Source organism: Diprion similis, chromosome 6, assembly GCF_021155765.1.
Source record: "Diprion similis isolate iyDipSimi1 chromosome 6, iyDipSimi1.1, whole genome shotgun sequence".
NCBI lineage: Eukaryota > Metazoa > Arthropoda > Insecta > Hymenoptera > Diprionidae > Diprion > Diprion similis.
Window position 1 is genome coordinate 2,891,780 of NC_060110.1, and position 17,639 is coordinate 2,909,418.

A 17,639-nucleotide genomic window follows, 5' to 3' on the forward strand; every position below is an offset into this window, starting at 1 on the left:
CGCGATTGTTAAATTATACTATTGAACAGCCAGGTGAAAGAGGTGCCGCAGGAGATCGAGGACCGGAAGGACAAATGGGTCCTCCAGGAATGCCTGGGAAAGAGGGAGCTCCAGGACTCCCGGGGCCGCCAGGACAGAGAGGACAGTCGGGCATGCCTGGAATTCAGGGAACCCCCGGAAGAAGTTACAGTGACGCGGAAATTCGTGATATTTGTGCAACTGTACTGAGAGGTGAGATATTTTAACGCTAAAATTTTACTAGGTTTATCGAGGTATCGTACATGATGAGAAAAATGCCAGTTATAATATTATACAGTTCAGATGTAACAGCGTGATGTAAAACCTGAACATTTATTTTCAGAAATTTTTCAAAAAGATACGTAATCTTGAAGAAGAAAGTATTCCCGATTCTATTTTGTCTTTCGACTGATATTCCGTGTGTCGTTAATATCGTTATGCCATATATGAATCATCGCATTGATTATAAACATGTATCAGCAATCCTGTGATTGGTAGCTTATATACGGAGCAAAATATGTATTTTTAAATACATTGCGAAGCTAAACTGGTTTAAAATCGTATTCAAGTAAACTTTGAAAATATTTACAAAACTCATAAAAACAGTAGAATCTTGGAATCAATAGCATAGATATCTATGCGAAATTCTGTTACAGTCAACTTATGAAGTCTGCGCTTAATCTAAAACGTTATTTTCAGAATATAAGGCACTTAATTGAGAATTGCATCGTTCGTGTACTTCGTACAATATATAAATTAAGTCATAAAGTTCTTTTGTTTCAGAATTTATAAATAACGAAAAAACTTCTAGTCCTAAAATGATGTGCATTTCTATGGACTACGTTTATTTGGCGTTACAAAACGTAGCTCAGCTACACGCTGACAAATAAGAATAGAAAAGGGTTTTAGACAAAATACGGTTTCAAGGTGTCAGGGGACACATCTTGTCCATTTTGTTCGCGATATTGCAAAATTGTCAAATTTTTAGAACATTTTTTATTTTCAGATCATTCAGCTTGCTATACCAACATACCGTTTACAAATTCAAAAAACTGCAACTTATGTTCAACCATCCATTACTTGCATATTAATAACATTTTGCAAAAAAAAAAAGGAAACTTAAATATGTCATGGTTAAATTAAACGAAGATGTCGCACTTATTCGCATGAAATAAATAGAACAGATGAGCGAGCTGACATCACTGATGCAGGGTCCACCTGGACCACCTGGTCGTGGTCGGCCTGGTCGGATCGGGTCTCCTGGTCTGCAAGGCCGCCCAGGTACAACACAGTCTACAGTCGATCTGAGTTCCACAATCCTGGCCGTTATTGCATTTGCATTTGCTACACAATAAATAATATTAGTCTGTAATTGCTAGGTGGTGGTTGCACTGTTGTGGGTTTACGGGATATTGGGCGTCGTTATTTACATGTTTGTGCACATAGTATACCTATACCATAAAAATTGGCATGCAACGAATAATAATATCACATGTTGTTACAAGTAAGTAACTTAGTAATAGAAACGACACGTCCTCGAGCTTTAGGCGAGGTGTATAATAATTGTGCGTGTGGTACGTAATTCATTTTTTTTTGCATCAAAACTAAAGGCAAGCCAATTTACAGGGTGCATAAAAAAAAGACAGAATTCTTAGACATCTCAAATGGGGAACGTTTCACGACAAATTTTTCCTGATAAAATGTTTAGGATTTCTAACAGGAATCAGACAGAAGAATAAGATATCGGTTCCAGGCCTAATTTTGTTCGGCCCTAATCAATGATTTTTTTAAATAACACCCGTTTTTACAGCAGATTCTAATTTTGAGCCGTTTCTTTCTTTTTTGCGTGTATTTTTCATTTTGAGTTCAGTCCAATTGAAGTCCAACAAACCCAAAATGAGCCCAATGAGACATAAACCAATCTGTTCCTTTAATGAAATTCTTCTCTAACAACTTTTCAAGTTCAGGGCAATTTTCTACTTCTGAAAATCTGTCTTTCGTTTTGGTTCCAGTCCCAATTTGAACTCTGTGATTTGCAAGTTAATTTTTGTAATAATAATTTCCTCTACTCAAATATATATGCGTCTGATTACGGACAAATATTTGCCTGCAGGAAATTAATCAACTGTAATAAAAAAAAAACTATTTTGGGCCTTATTGGGCCTGAACCTACAATTAAAGATATGAATACCCGTAACTAAACAATTGTCCTAAATCCGAACCTGCTATAAAAATGGGGAGGTTTCCATTCAAGAAAGAAGGTATTACAGCTTATTGAGCTAGTAAATGGTCCCGGATTTAGTATCTAATTCATTTTCTCAGATCTCATCGAAAATCCTACACATTTGGTCCCTCTAGTGATTTTGGGTGAAGCTTTTCTTATTTGATATATTTAATGGTTCCATCGTGTTTACTGCACTCTGTTTATCAATGCGGTTCTATTGTTGAATCGATTTGCGTGAAAATCGTATATCATTTATATACATATATATCTATCCTGAAATCCCTTGAATTCACAGTAGTTTATACCACTCGACGTGTAAATCCCGTTGCTTGCAGTACTAAGGATGGTCTTACAGAAGAACGTGATTATTCATATTAACATAGATGACGAAGACGTTAACATTTTGAGTGTCGTTTAACGATGAAACCGAAAATGCATGTGTCACAGAGAGGCTGAGCGAATTAACAGATGGGCTACGAGGGCCACCCGGAATGCCGGGTCTAAGCCGACAAGGCCGTCCCGGCCGAGCCGGAACCCAGGGCATCCCAGGTACCATGAACAACCAATTTAAAACTCCTTTCCGCACTAAGAAAAATTTTATTTCAAGTAGTAACTATCTGATTTTGTTAACCCTTAGCGGCACACATTTTTCCTTACTTACTATCGACTTGAAATTTTGTACTTGCGGGTTTTTAGGGTCGCTGATTACGAATCTGCACTCAAATTTTGAAAATTCAAGATGGCGGATTTAATATGGCATACGAAACGTGCAAAAACTCGTTTGACGAGAGCGAAAGTTGGTACTCGAGGGTTTTCAGGGTCGCTGATTACGAATCCGCACTCAAAAGTTGAAAGTTGAAGATGGCGGATCCAATATGGCTGACCAAAACGCAAAAAGTCGTTTGACCTTCGCAAATCATAAAACCCAAGATCCTTTCCATACTTTCAAATCAGTTGCAATCGTTTTGCGGTCATAAAATCCGTCATTTGAAGTGTACAGCCGCCATATTGTGTCCGCCATTTTGAATTTTGCAAATCTGAAAACGGATTCGTAATCAGCGACCCTAAAAACCCCCGCCTACCAAAAATCGTAAGGATACTCTTAAAACTATCTTCAATAATACATTTTCTTCTAAGAAAAGTGCTATTTTTCAGAATTTGTTAATTTCTATAAACAAATTAACGAAACATGAAAACAATTTAAACGTAAACTTTGATCCTCTAACATATCAAGATCATAAAATTACAAAAAAAACCGGTTAAATCGAATAAAACTACTCTAAAATCGTAAAAACGTGTTTTAAAACTATGCCGCTAAGGGTTAAATAATGTTTGAATTACAAGAGAATCTGGTAGGCATAACTATTTAGTGTCGTTATATAGTCATCAATGCCATATTTTCTGGTTATTGCAATATTAAATTCGTTTGTTCAGTTCACTACACTTTTTCAGTCAAATAAGATCTCAATGAATTTATTTCTGCACTAACATCAAATTATCACAATGGTTAGAATAAAATCTAATATAAAAAAACCGCAATAAAAAAGAACAGTAATAGGTACTACGTTTTCTGGTTGCAGCTACAAAACTCATTTTCATCTTATACCATGAAATATTTTTTTCGTTTATAACGAAAAAGAGTTAGAGTTTAACTAAAAATTTCTCTAAAAATAAAGCAATCTATATATGCTCGTTCAATTTTGCACATTACTTGTAATTTAGTCGTTTCGGGGAAAAAACTTTTATATGCGTATAAATACGCAGGAACTAAAAATAATTAGATCATATCTATTTTGTTTCTTACAAATTTAAATTCACCTCGAATGAAGTTTGGCACATCTCCAACAATTCAATTTCTATCCATTCGTTTCTGTTCGAATATTGCAACGATTTGACTTCATATGAGTCCTTGAATGTCATTAGCTCTCAATCGTTTTCTATCGGTTACTTTTTCAATTCTATTTCAATCCGCAACGAGAGATTTCGAATATTCTCACGGCTCGGAATATACTTCTTGAAACACGTGGAATTATTTCTTTAATTTTGAGTCTAATTGTAATGATTTGGTCCACAAGACCGTAACAATACCTATCAATTCCTTGTAACTGTTAGCCACTTATTGATATAAAAACAATTCGAGCAGTCATCCAAACTATTGTTTCAATTTGTAATTTATGATATGTTAAAAGCATTCAGCCGATTCCAAGTTTTTTTGATTATTTTTAATCTTTTTTTGCTCACTGAGCATCGAATAAAATCCAATGATAAGTTATGCACAAACAAAAATGTTTTATTTTCACTATTTTTTCCTAACTTCAATTTCCCTAGAATGGTAAAAATATGTTAGGATCATTAGTAACACAAAATTATTCCTGAAACGCCAGAAAATATTAAACACTGTGCACATTGTTGCAAAAGACTTATATAACGTATATTGTTTACTGTTTAAATCCTCTTATATCATTATAGAAAATCTTATTCTTTATATTCTCCACTGTGTTCATTTATATCCTGAATTCAAAATCAGTTTTCATATTATGCAGTGATTTTCATGTTGAGCTTTTAATCTGCTTACTCATTGTTATAAACTTTGTATTTAAAATACTTGAGTTTATACAATATATTGTATCAATCTACACACATGCATAGAATGTCAGATGGTAGAGACAATTCCTAGTACATTCTTGATTTTGAAACTTTTAAAATGTTACCCTGTAGCTTCTTATAGATTATTGACTGCAGAAATACATTGAACGTTATCATCTATATCTAAATATTTATTGAAAACTGTACGTTTGTGAACAATACATAATTTTTTTGCTTGTTTCTGACAAATGGCAGTTGGAATATTACAGTAGCCTCTCTGCTTAAAAAATCTGATAGGATACAATAGATGACGATTAATTAGTATTAAAGAATATCATAGAATAGATTTCGGATGTACGATACAAACTGATAAGTCTATCGTGTTACTGAATCCCATTCTACAATATTCTATCAGAATCTTTCATGTCCTATCAAACTTTTTCAGCAGGATTGGCATCGCCTATCTTTCTCTAATATACAATGCTTGGATGAAAACATGTAAGCATGGTTTATGGGCCTATAATATTGAATGAAATATAGTATACTGCACGCTTTACATTGAGTGCATGAAACTAATTTCATTGTTCAGTATCTGTAAATAACACATTAGCTTCACATCATTAATTAACAGCAATCAATTATTAAATTGAAAACTGGAAACCAAAATCCTTAAACAAAAGTCTAATACTATCATTTTCTGCATTTTACATCCTAACATTTAATTCAATGGTTATAACTGTTTCGTTATTTTTACTAATGTTATCACTTGGGGCGATTTTACCCTTACCTAACGATCATGCACTGTCTCCGATTTAGGTGATCCAGGTCCTCCAGGATTGCCAGGAGAACGTGGCTTTGTTGGAATGCCAGGACCACAAGGCCCCACTGGTCCTCAGGGACCACAAGGAGAAAGAGGTGACAAGGGTGATCGGGGTCCTGAAGGCATCGGAATGGAAGGTCCGCCAGGTCTTCGAGGATTGCCAGGTGAAACTTAGAAATTAAATTAATTAATAATAATATCACGTCTTTATAGAATTTGTAAAATCACCCCTCATAACAAAAACTGTGACTATACAGTATGTGATCTTCTAACTTCAGGTCCTCCGGGAAATGACGGAGTTGGTTCACCGGGAAGACAGGGCGACAGAGGAGAGGCAGGACGACCTGGTGAGAATGACCGTATTACCTAAGCTGCGTGAAACATTTATAGCTGTGTACTTAACTATTTGTTTTCAATTAGGTGTTCCTGGTATGCGAGGAGCTCCGGGTGCTCAAGGAGCGCCAGGATATTGTGAATTTTGCAATTATCCAACTGCCAATTACCTACAATACAATAGTCAGGGTACAAACAAAGGACCTCCTTAACATTGCATAGATACACTGTATGTATAAATAACGTGCGATACTCGATGTATTCATCTTAACATTCAAGGTGTAAGCAAACTCTTGATTATCACTTTCAAATATAAACTTAATAGGTGCTATTTTGACATCTTCATTGTGATTGTCGAAACATACTATTTGAAGAATGTTAACTTAACATAATCACGTAAGTCGCATATCCTTATGTGCAATTCACTGTGTATGTGTTCACATTTAAGTGTAGACACTAAATTACGGCTATAGGTACTTGTAAGATTTAGGCATCTATGATGTTGTCGAAACAACAAATTTGAACAGCTAACACTGTGTGTAACGCTACATATTAGGAATATATATATATATTAATTAGTCAAATAAATTTGACATAAGTGACGTGAACTTTAAAACTTACTGACGACATAAATCGTGTAACTCCAAAAAATTATCCTACAAATCTCCGCTATTATATAAACTATAGTTTACGATAGAGTAGACACAACTCAGAGCCACACTATATTTTGATATTGCATAATATATTTATATACAGAGTGTTGGGTAATTCAATATCATAGTCTTAAAGAGCCGAGAGTGTTGCAGCTTTATTCATGAGAGAGATAAAATAAAATGTTGAATAATTATGTGGTTACAACAGGTGGATTAGCTTGGTCTCATAATATTCAAACAATGTGGGTTTATTGAATGAAAATAGAACAAGAAAATCAATTATTCAGTTACAATCCCTAATTAGTATCACCATTTGCATTACGGAAAGTTCTTCATCGCATCAGCCCTAGATGTTTGCTGTAATGGCTCACTGATAATGAGACTATTCAATGTTTCGCTTCAACTTCCTCATTGGTTTAATTCCATAGATAGTGGTCTTCATAAATATTTTAGATTCCAAAATATTGAGTATGACATCTGTGACATTCTGCTAGACTGTGTACATAAATTGAGATTTGGAGAGGGAAATTGAAAATGTGATCTTAGAATCTCGACTGGAGTTCTTTGCTTTAACGTAAGGTGCGGATATCTTTAAATATAATCTCGAAGCTGTTATGTTTAGCACTTCATAAATTTCTGCATCTTACTTTTTTTTCGATTTTGCAAGCTATTATGTTAATATTAATTATTGCTATTCTGCAATATGTAAATTGTAACTGCACGTCCGACGTTTGAAAAATCGGTCAAATCACTGCCATACTAGCATTATAATCTTCTATTGTAAATTGCAATCTACCTTGTACGGTGAAGATAGTAAGTACATATGTTTAGAAAATATCTACATATTAATATATACAGATTAATATATTTGACTAGATTTTGTAATACGTACTCGATAAGTCTCCCACATACTGCAACATACTAATATTTTGATAACTTATATAATGATTCTAATATTTGCAAGATTTGTCCTTACACGTCACTGCAGCCTTCAAGTTTAGCATGCGTTGTGCTGTGCTGAGAGAAACTGATTTTCAAAATTTTTTTAAATTTATAGAAATATAATTTACCGCATATGCAACTTATTGCCTATTGGTATAACAATATATACTTAAACGTTAGTAATTTTATAAATATTTGATCCGAAATGATATCTTGTAACAAATATATGTATCTGCTAATTGTGTTGTAGAACTAACTATACTTCCGTAAAAAATTAAGAGTGAATCGCTGGCTTTGATTGCTAAGAAGATCAATAAAACACTGTCACATCAAATATACATATATGAAATATATCAAAATGTAAAATTTGAACTAGAACAATTCACCAAAGATGCGGATTATTGATATTAATTTTATTAATGCAGGGTATTTACGTACAATGTATCTTTCACTATTTTTATGTACGTGAAGAGTGCAGCAAATTATTGATGATTCAACATGACACTGACTCTCAAAATTACTGACGGTTTACTGTTAATTGCGAACCCATATGCAGATGCAAATTGATTATTCTATGCTACAGAAAATGTTTTTCAAGTTCTCAAAGCTTGGAAATGATCCATACAAATGTTCTATCCGTTCCGTCATAAATTATCGAAACATGACCAAAGTATTAGGATTTATTATCAAAGAGGTATGGCCTTTGATCAAACTGTGATCCCTAGAAGAACTGAAAACAGCCTTTTAAAATCTATTTCTAAAAACAAGATGTCGTTGGCAGAGCAGATTTATAAGGAAATATCTACGTAACAGTCAAGAAAAGACAGTTCAAAAATAAAAAGATTCACTGATAAATCCAGTATATGAACTTTACTTCAGCAATACTATAATAATATTATTACCGTTATATCGGGCGAATAATAAATATGTTTTAAAAGCATAGTAATAGATGATGTGTATCGTTTGTACATACACATTGACTGTAAAGATAAAATCAATCTCACATACAGAGAAGCATGAAAAACTTATTTATTCCTCTATTTTCTCAGAAAAAATCAGTATTACTTAGTTAAATCACGTAACTCAGTCAAATTGTTGTGAATTTCAAATTGTCGTTTCTTTTCTGACTCACACCGAGTTTGAAATTGGCGCCCGAAAGATGGCGGTGGCGGTAGGTATCTGTATAGGGAAGTTTTTGTTTGCGATCCCGCCCGAGAGAGGCGCTGAGCGCCGTATATACGGAAAAATACATTAGCTCCGTATGGCAGCGTTTCTCCTATCAGTCCTATTCTATCCTCGGACCGAGCCGAACGAACTATAGAAGTTAATTTTCAGTAGGCAGTAATGGCCGTAGGGATCGAGGTGTGCGTTGTGTTTGTGCAGTGTGAAATACTTGTTTACCGTCAATATTCAATGTAAAACACCGTCCTCGCATCAGAAAGCACAAGGTAAGAGCATTCAGGTATTTATTCATACTAAAAAACACCGAACACCGCGATTTGCTGCGGAATATAACTCTCGGAGTTCCTAGTTGACAGTTCTCAGAGCTCCCCAGGTAGTCAATAACGTCACATTTGTGACTTACCGTCTTGCTGGCAGCGCGAAGTGCAATTCGCGACCTCGAACGAGTGGCATAATCGTTTTGGGATAATTTTCTCAAGCTATTACGCCGCGCTCGTTTATCGGCGATTATCTTTACGCGAGTTTAAGCATGAGCAATAAAATTATCAAGCCGCGTACCGGTAGAGCAGGTTAGGTGAACGTGTACCACGATATATCGTGACGTCATACTCGACAACCAATCAGAACCGAGCCCTTCGTAGGTCCATGCACTTTGTTGGGTGATTTAAAAAATCTACATACAGGTATAATGTTTTGTATAGAAACTTATAACAGCGTCGCAACCTCTCCGATCAATTTTCTGTTTACAGTCTGTTATCTATGACCGTGACAGATTCAAAGTCAGCTGATTACGATCATTAACTGTTTAATTTTCGTATCCAACAGTAGCGATATTATTCATTTTTTTTAAGAGTGCTGGGTTGAAAAGTCCCAAAAATCTGAAGATTGTATAATGTTACCATCCTTACTCTTTAATGATAAGAGTTCTACGTTGACTGCCTTCCCTACGTATTAAGGAAGTTATTATAATCACCCCGAAAACAGATGACGCTGAAGGTAGCTGCAGATTTCCGCTGCTGAGATCGTCTGATCACGTTTTTTTGAGTCGATCAGTCAGGAACACAAATTCGTGGAGTTGCGCGCTTGAGGGCTAAAACCTGCGGCTAACTTCAGCGTTGTCACTTTCAGATGGACGCTGGGCGTGTGTGCATGTGATCGATTTTTTGTACGACGATATCTGGAGAACGATTAAACGGTTTTTTTATCACCTTAGTCGCATTGATAGCGTTTTTTCTAACTCGGAATTGATTGGATTTTGGGAAAATTTAGACGAACCATTTCTGAAATATTAACGAAAATATCAACAGAATAGCGGGATTTTCTAGGACTGGTCCTTTCCTGCTTGGCTTTACGTTCAATTAAGAAACTTGAATTAAACTTGAGTTTGATCATTAGCGAGATCTGTAGGATGGTTTTATCGTCACGATTTCATTTGACTTTTATTTTATTCACTAACTCGTTAAAAAAGTTTTCTGCATGCCCGTACTCGCATATGCTTTCGTTTTTACGTTTTTTACGTTTAAAATACGTGAACTTCAATATCTGGAAATGTGTGGAAATAGACTAGGGCACCCCCTTAATCCCCTCCTCACCCTTCGACAAGCGCATAATTGCAAAAGTATCAAAACTCATTATCGAACGGTTTTTCAATTGAGCCAATTCCCATAACAATGGACTGGGAAAATGAGTAACTTTTCAAAATTGTGTGCGTTTTAAAATTTTTTCATACGTATGTACATACAGTTTTTTACCAGTATACATCTACCTGGTCACGGATCAAAACGAAATGAAACTTATTCACATAAACAAGATTCGGAAAATATTATTGTATATTTTTTATACATAGTATTGACGACACATCTAAAGGTTATAATATTAGATACATATATATGTTGTTTTTGGTATGATCCAGTCCTCATTAATGATATTCTGCACATGCGAGACCAACTACGTCATTAAAGGAATGAAAACAACATTTTTTGAAGTATAAATCATACGATTTAAATTCTTCTTATTGTTAGCTTTTCTCGAGTATTAAATATAGATTCGCACGGACGGCGATTTGTTCAGTTTGATTAATTACTGTACCCGCCGAAAATTATCTCCAGATCATGAATGTACGAACTTGCTCTCCAAGTTCGCTGAATGATAATAAAACATTGATAAAATTACGTTAGATGCTTGTTAGTATTATATTTCAATACCTAGAGTAATCTGATTTTGTGATCACATAAAAAGTTCCACTGTTTAAAATTCTTCGGTGATTTGATTTTTGCAAATTATTGCTGCACACGCACAATAGTTGATTCTTTTATGGGAATATATTATACGTACTAATAATCATCTACGACGTATAATAAGTATAAAATTAAAAAATTGTTACAAGTATTTTGTTACTACCTCCAATCTCGTCAAAATTGGACTAATAAAAAAATTATCAGGGTTATACAAGACTGTGAAAAAATTAATTAAGCTAAATGTTTAAAAATTTGAACTGTAGTTCGGAACGTGGAAATTTTTACAAAGAAATCGTTGGAACCGAATCGTTTAAACCTCAAATTCAAATGAAAAGAGTTTATTATTGATTATATTGAAAAGATCACATCATTTTGGCTTTTTACAATGCCAAACTCAAATTATTCGTTCACAATTTCAATGAATCAGAACTCATGGTACCAATGAAAATCGGTGAAGATGTGTTGAATGGTGATATCGGAATCAGCCCATAATAATAATATTAATGATCTAAACTGCGATGTAATTAAACGAAATTGCGATTTGCTTAGTCCTCAGTAAACAAAATAAAGTGAATAAAAAATAATTTATTTATACAACATGCCGCTTAATTAGAGACGCCAATGGTACATAAAGCAGCTGTTTACCTTTGACGTCATCCTTGCCACGATCATTAATGATCTCTATCCGTAGATTTCCAATTAAGTAACAGAGACTCCATAACTTAATTTGGACAAAATCCTAATTGAAATACGATTAACAAATTGATCTCAAAATTGTATCTAATCATGATGAGCTTAATTCGGAAGGAAACAATCATTTCACTCGAAATTGAAAATTTTATAACCATCTCGGTATCGGATAGTTTCGAACAATATATGAATTTTTTAGGTCAAGGTTTTTACCGACACTTTTTACAAGAACTATTTTTTAAACTAGTGAAACGTAATATACATTGAAAACGTGAAAGTTATGGAAAATGGATATATCCTTCATATCGGTCAGTAGGATGGATTGAAAAACTCTGTTCACTTTAAAATTCACTGTCGTGGTACTTTTAGGGAAGAAAATGAGAAATAAGGGAGTGACGACTTTTCAAAATTAGGCAAAACAAGATAGAATTCTCATGTGTTGAATTTACAACCGGTTATTTAGCTGGTTAGGCATGTAAAGAGGCGACCGGTATTCTATACAACGCTGCAGCATAAACTTCGCTAATGCATTCTACTTTTAATTGAATGTCGTTTCAACGACAGATCAGAGGGTATTTATAGCATCGCGTGATAATTGTAAGCAATAAGATATCGATGGCTAGAACATTTATGGCTTGCTGTATAGTGACTTATTAATCATCGTTACACTGGTGCCATACAAAAATCCATGAGAACTATTGTCATTCTGTTCGTTTATCGTTAGTTAAAGAGATACGTACATATAATTCGAAAGGTGAGAAAACAGCATTTCGATGAGAGAAGAAATTGAACACCGTTACTATAAATTATCGATAAATGACCGAAGTAATAAATCAATAATAGTTTCATTTCTAATCGCTTATTCTGCCGGCTTAATTACAATGATCATTGTTTAGGATTGAAATTATGCGTCCCTTCTGAATTTCAGTGAAGAAAGCGTTCTTTTTTTTTTTATAATAAAATAATTTACAGCAAAATCTTCAACAATTTCACCCTGCGATTTGAAATTTGTTGATAAATGCGGTCTTTCCATGGAACTCGTTGTTTCCATCCGTTTGTTTTGTTTTTCTACAGCGTGTTTCCGAGTCAACACCATAATATGTCGGGTTGCCTACCACTGAAGGGAACAGATATCGGTAATACAGACCGACCGAGTTATCGGTAGGTAGTGTGTTCGAAGTCCTTGCTAGTGAAGTGCAACTTTTCCCATGTTGCACAGTTGTGTGTGGATTTTGCCACGTAGTTGTTTCATTTTTTATAACTTATTCTGAAGCGTCCAGCGAACGTCTTCGGAGTTACGTTAAAGCGATTATATTATGACTTGACTTAACTAACGTGATTATAACTTGGTAGGTCTGTTTTACCGATATTTGTTCTTGTACCGTACTAAAGTACAAACTCTTAGGGGTCGAAGGGGGACGTTCAAAAAAAATTTTGTTTCATTTCGTCAAAAATTCAAAATGGCGATGTTAAGACGGCAGACATGTTTTTTTAAATGGAATCATAACTTTTCTTCTACCAAAAAATCCATGTTAGCTATGATATGGTGAATTTTTTGAAAAAGACAATTTATTTTTATTTAAAAAAATAACATGTCTGCAATTTTAACGCCACCATTTTGAATTTTGGACAAAAAACAAAATTTTTCTTCAACGTCCCCCCTCGAACGCTGACCATATTAGTCGACTTAATATTCGATCGGAGCAGTATTTTTTTATATAAATCAGGTGATACATTAGAATAGGACACCCGGTATAATACTTTTCGAATATTTTTCTGAAAATTTATAGACATCTGATCAGCAATCAAAAGGAACCCAAAAAAACCTTATAATTGGATCAGAAATATCATTTAATCTTTGTTTCGATCTTTTTCAATGTCTTCTTTTTCATCATTTCATAACTTATAATTCAGACAATGCACAGCTCATTTATCTTTAAACGTTGATAAATAAACAACATAAACTTTATCATTTTGCCTAATAATTAATGTATACATATAAATCAACAGATCGTTTTGATATGAAAGCTAGATTATATCAGCGTAGGTAACGATTGCGACATGCATGCATACATGCAACCGTTATAACCGTTCATATTAAGATCGCCTAAAGTAGATTCCATCTGTAACGTCCTGCCATATTTGGTTTGAAATTCAACCGATTCTAATACTCTACTTGCTTGTACACCTAATTTCGAATTCGGTGTCGAAGCCCGTCTTCGGCGGTCCGTTTCCCTCGTTCCTTACGTTTAGCCGGCGCACATCTCGTCTTTTTCCCACCCCTGCAACCCCGTTGTCCGTAGGAACTTCACCCCCACCTGTCCCACTTATCGTATTGATTCAACCTCGCTATATCTGCATGCATTCTCTCTCGCGAGAGCTTCAACTTTCCGTTTTGCAGTCGGTTCCTTCCTTCCTGCTGTTGCACACTCTGCATACCTACACCTCCTGCGATAACCGATTTTACGTATTTCCTTCCTCAATCACCAAGTTATATGCACCGATTATATGTCCGGAGCTGATAATTTGCCGACGAAACAACAGTAGTCTTTCAGTAGTGGATGACTCGACTTTTTCTTTACACTTTTATCTATCTTATTTTACAGTAGCAGTTTAATTACATTACACACAACCGTTATATAGTCGCGAGAAAATATTTACGGTCTAACTCAATTATAATGAGTATATTTGATTTCGTTGAAAATGTTTTAATACAAATGACCAGTTATTGTGATTATAGTTGTAAATACTGAATTTTCTGCACTTGTGGGGGAAATTAAATCGGGTTTTTTTTTTATTTACTGCATTTTTAAGTCAAATAAGGCCTCGACATCAATTTATTGTTGCACCAACGTGAAATTCTCGTAATAGTAACAAGAAATCATAGTTCATGTATAAGACTCAATTTTATTTATATAACGCGAGCATATTTTACGCGTTTGTTTTCCGCGCAAAATTATACCCATTTCTCGTATTTGCAATATTTTTACTATGTGGCGATGCTAGCTTAATTGTAAGCTGGGTCTGCCTTTTTTTTTTTTTTATCTTCTTCTTGTAAAAACGGCTCTAGCGAAAACAAAAAATTTTTCCTCAATTAAAAAGCGTTTAATTAACGACTAATTCTCCAATTTGTATTTACTTGTCGTGCTACTTTGGGATAGTCAGCTTAACGGAAGTGTATGATGGGAAACTGTGCGTGTCTGAAAAAACTATAAGCATTGTGTAGAAAGAGCAAAGCGCGTATCACACGTATGTACTCGCGTATGTACGCAAAAGCGATCTTGTGTTTACGGAGGATGATTACCGTTTCATTATTAATAATTAGCACTTAGTCGAGTCGGTTACGTGGTCGGTAGATTACCGAAAGGCATTGCATTGTTTAAGTCAAGAGAAGTGGTTGCAGGCGCCTATGCGATAGTATTTCAACTCATTCCATTCGATAAATAAATAAATTTATTATAAATTCATCTACCGCCACCGCGTTGCGTCGATTTCATGCTTTTGCTGCAGATATTTCATTTGAATTCATCGATGTATCATAATGAGTGCTTGATTTTTTATGAAAAATTCTTGTAGCCATTTACTATTCCATTAGCAGAACCTTCTACGAGCCAGATTTATCTGTATGATATTACAATCACAGCCATCTTACGTATTGTAATTAATTAATAAATTTAGACTACACCGATAAGTAAAATTTTATACTAGGTTATTGGAAAATGTCCTCATGACGTCAGAGCCTGGTTGTCGGCGCCATTTTATCACTACGTAACCTAAGTTTTCAATTTTAATGGAGACAAATCGTAATTTTCGGGCTTTTAAATCACTCAAGTGACCAACTGCGAAAAATTTAATTTGCTACAGTTACTTAAAAATTTGATCAAGTTCCGAGAAAACTTAAAACTTATGTGTTTTGAGTGTTGAAACGTGTGGCGTTCATTGTCAACTTGAGAAGCAACTGCACTCTCAACTGTCTATAATAAATGCAAATACAGATCTGCAGTTATCACGAATTGATAAATAATTAATTCGGCATTTTTGTCTTTGCATCATTTTTTAATTTCCTTTCATTCGCCTTTTCTTTCTCACCGCATCGCCTTAGGTATTCACGTTTATTATACGGGTGTTGTTCATGGTTGTTCATTCTATTCGAGCATCTTCTGTAAATTTAGGTATTTGTGTATTTATCAAATAATTTACTTTTACAGGTATTTATTGGTATACGGCTATAGTGCAAGGGAATTCATTCGAAAGGGTGCGAGTTGACCCGTTAGATTAGATTTATGAAAGGTAGGAAAGTTGTGGGTAGAGGTTCATACCGTTCGATTTATGATAGTGAGAATTCCGACCACGTTTCGGTCCTGATATTATAGAAAATTGCCAGTGAAATATCTCTCACGTCTATGTATTATATCTCCTTTTGCAATAGCTATCTATAACCTTCTAAATATACGTATACTATCTGATATATTCACTTATGCCACACAGAATACCGGCGTTCTTATAATTCAAGCTTTGGACCGAGCTTTGGATGGTTTTTATTGCAAGTCTGCTTTTTGTATTAATAATAAAAAAAAATACTCGATCAAGACGAGTCTGCTGGTGGATTTCGAACGTGATATGAAATCTCTATAGAATATGAATTATACAACTTTGCTAGGGCAATCTTGGCGTTTGATTAATCAAGTTCAATCGATCGGACGATCTTATCTCGATCGGCGTGAATAATCGTAATCTTTTGCTGTTTACAGTTGAATCCTGCTAAGAAAGTCTACATTATACATCAATACCGAACAACAGATCTCGTGTGTCTGTGCAAAAAACGAATTTCGCACAATAATCTCTTTGTTCCCATCAGTTTGTCGGATTTGTACTTTTGTTGTTTACTTTTTTATTATTTACGTTATCATCGTTTCATTTAATATTTACGACATTATACGATTTTTGTTGTTGTTGCTGTTCTGTTGACGATACATGCATTATTCAATTTGTTTGTGTCAATATTTCGATTAAGTAAAGTAAAACAAGTATAAGTATAATGTTCATTTACTCGACTCGTTTATAATGAAAGCCGTTACCGGCGAATGTAAGATGAATGAAAGGTATATACTTAGTAGAAATAGTATATTGTATAACAAGGAGGCAAATACGCGAGGCGAAACGACCGTTACCTCCATATTGCACACGATACTTTATGTAACAAAAGCATGTTACGCGTTTTTTTACGAAGCACGAAAGTGAGGTTAGGGTCGCGAAATGTCAGATCGGTTCACTGTGTTTGTCGCGACAGCGCATGAAAGCTGTACAGAAATGACCACTTTTAAGTCCTAGGAGTTAAAAATGGTCGTTTCAGTACTCTGCGCATGCGCATTTGCAGATTCACTGGACCGTCATAGAAACGGGTACTTTGTGTACGGAAAACATCCATGAAAAAACGCGTAAAACATGCTTGGGTTATATAAAAGTATATGAGAACCGAATAATTGTAAACACGACCTGACCTACATATGTATGTCTGCGTAAATACTAGGGTGCTTAAAAAAAAAAATATATAATTTTTTTTTTCAACTCTTACCCTCTTAAATGTTTCTATTTGATGTAAAAAGAATCCTCACCAAACGTGAGCCCTATAGCTCAACTCTAAGGGATCGCTATTTTTATTATAGTTTTCCATTTAAATAACGTGGAAAAAATTCTTTTTTCATTAAAATTGAATTTACACATAATTAACGCAATTTTTTTTACAAAAAAACAATTTATATTCTTAAAGTTGAGTCTTTGAGCTTGACAAAACTTTAAGACAAAGTATGATTATCTCTACAAGAAGATTAGTTACAGCAATTAAATTGGATAATAACTATTGTTGTTAACCAAAAAACTACTGCAGGTCTATTCCTTAGGATACGGGACTCTCGTGAGCTGAACTTCTCGGAGTGTGACTCTGGGGTGGTTAA

The 17,639-nt window shown here is 34.6% G+C and overlaps 2 protein-coding genes across 7 annotated transcripts in view; both read left to right on the forward strand.

Annotated features, from left to right (window-relative positions):
* Positions 1–6,583, forward strand: part of LOC124407674 (collagen alpha-2(IX) chain-like) — a 68,483-nt gene extending 61,900 nt beyond the window's left edge. For 3 of the 4 annotated variants that reach the window (XM_046884066.1, XM_046884070.1, XM_046884069.1), the window contains exons 17-21: positions 30–231; positions 2,690–2,791; positions 5,645–5,812; positions 5,927–5,995; positions 6,069–6,583. In XM_046884066.1, the coding sequence (XP_046740022.1) occupies positions 30–231; positions 2,690–2,791; positions 5,645–5,812; positions 5,927–5,995; positions 6,069–6,193 (666 nt within the window). In that variant the 3' untranslated portion in view covers positions 6,194–6,583. Of the gene's footprint in view, positions 1–29; positions 232–1,197; positions 1,300–2,689; positions 2,792–5,644; positions 5,813–5,926; positions 5,996–6,068 lie in introns of all 4 variants that reach the window. The other variant, XM_046884068.1, reaches the window with a different exon arrangement.
* Positions 6,584–8,860: 2,277 nt separating this feature from the next.
* Positions 8,861–17,639, forward strand: part of LOC124406824 (dystrobrevin beta) — a 31,001-nt gene continuing 22,222 nt past the window's right edge. For all 3 annotated transcript variants that reach the window (XM_046882446.1, XM_046882448.1, XM_046882447.1), the window contains exon 1: positions 8,861–9,017. The gene's annotated coding sequence lies outside the window, so the exon portion shown is untranslated. The remainder of the gene's footprint in view (positions 9,018–17,639) is intronic.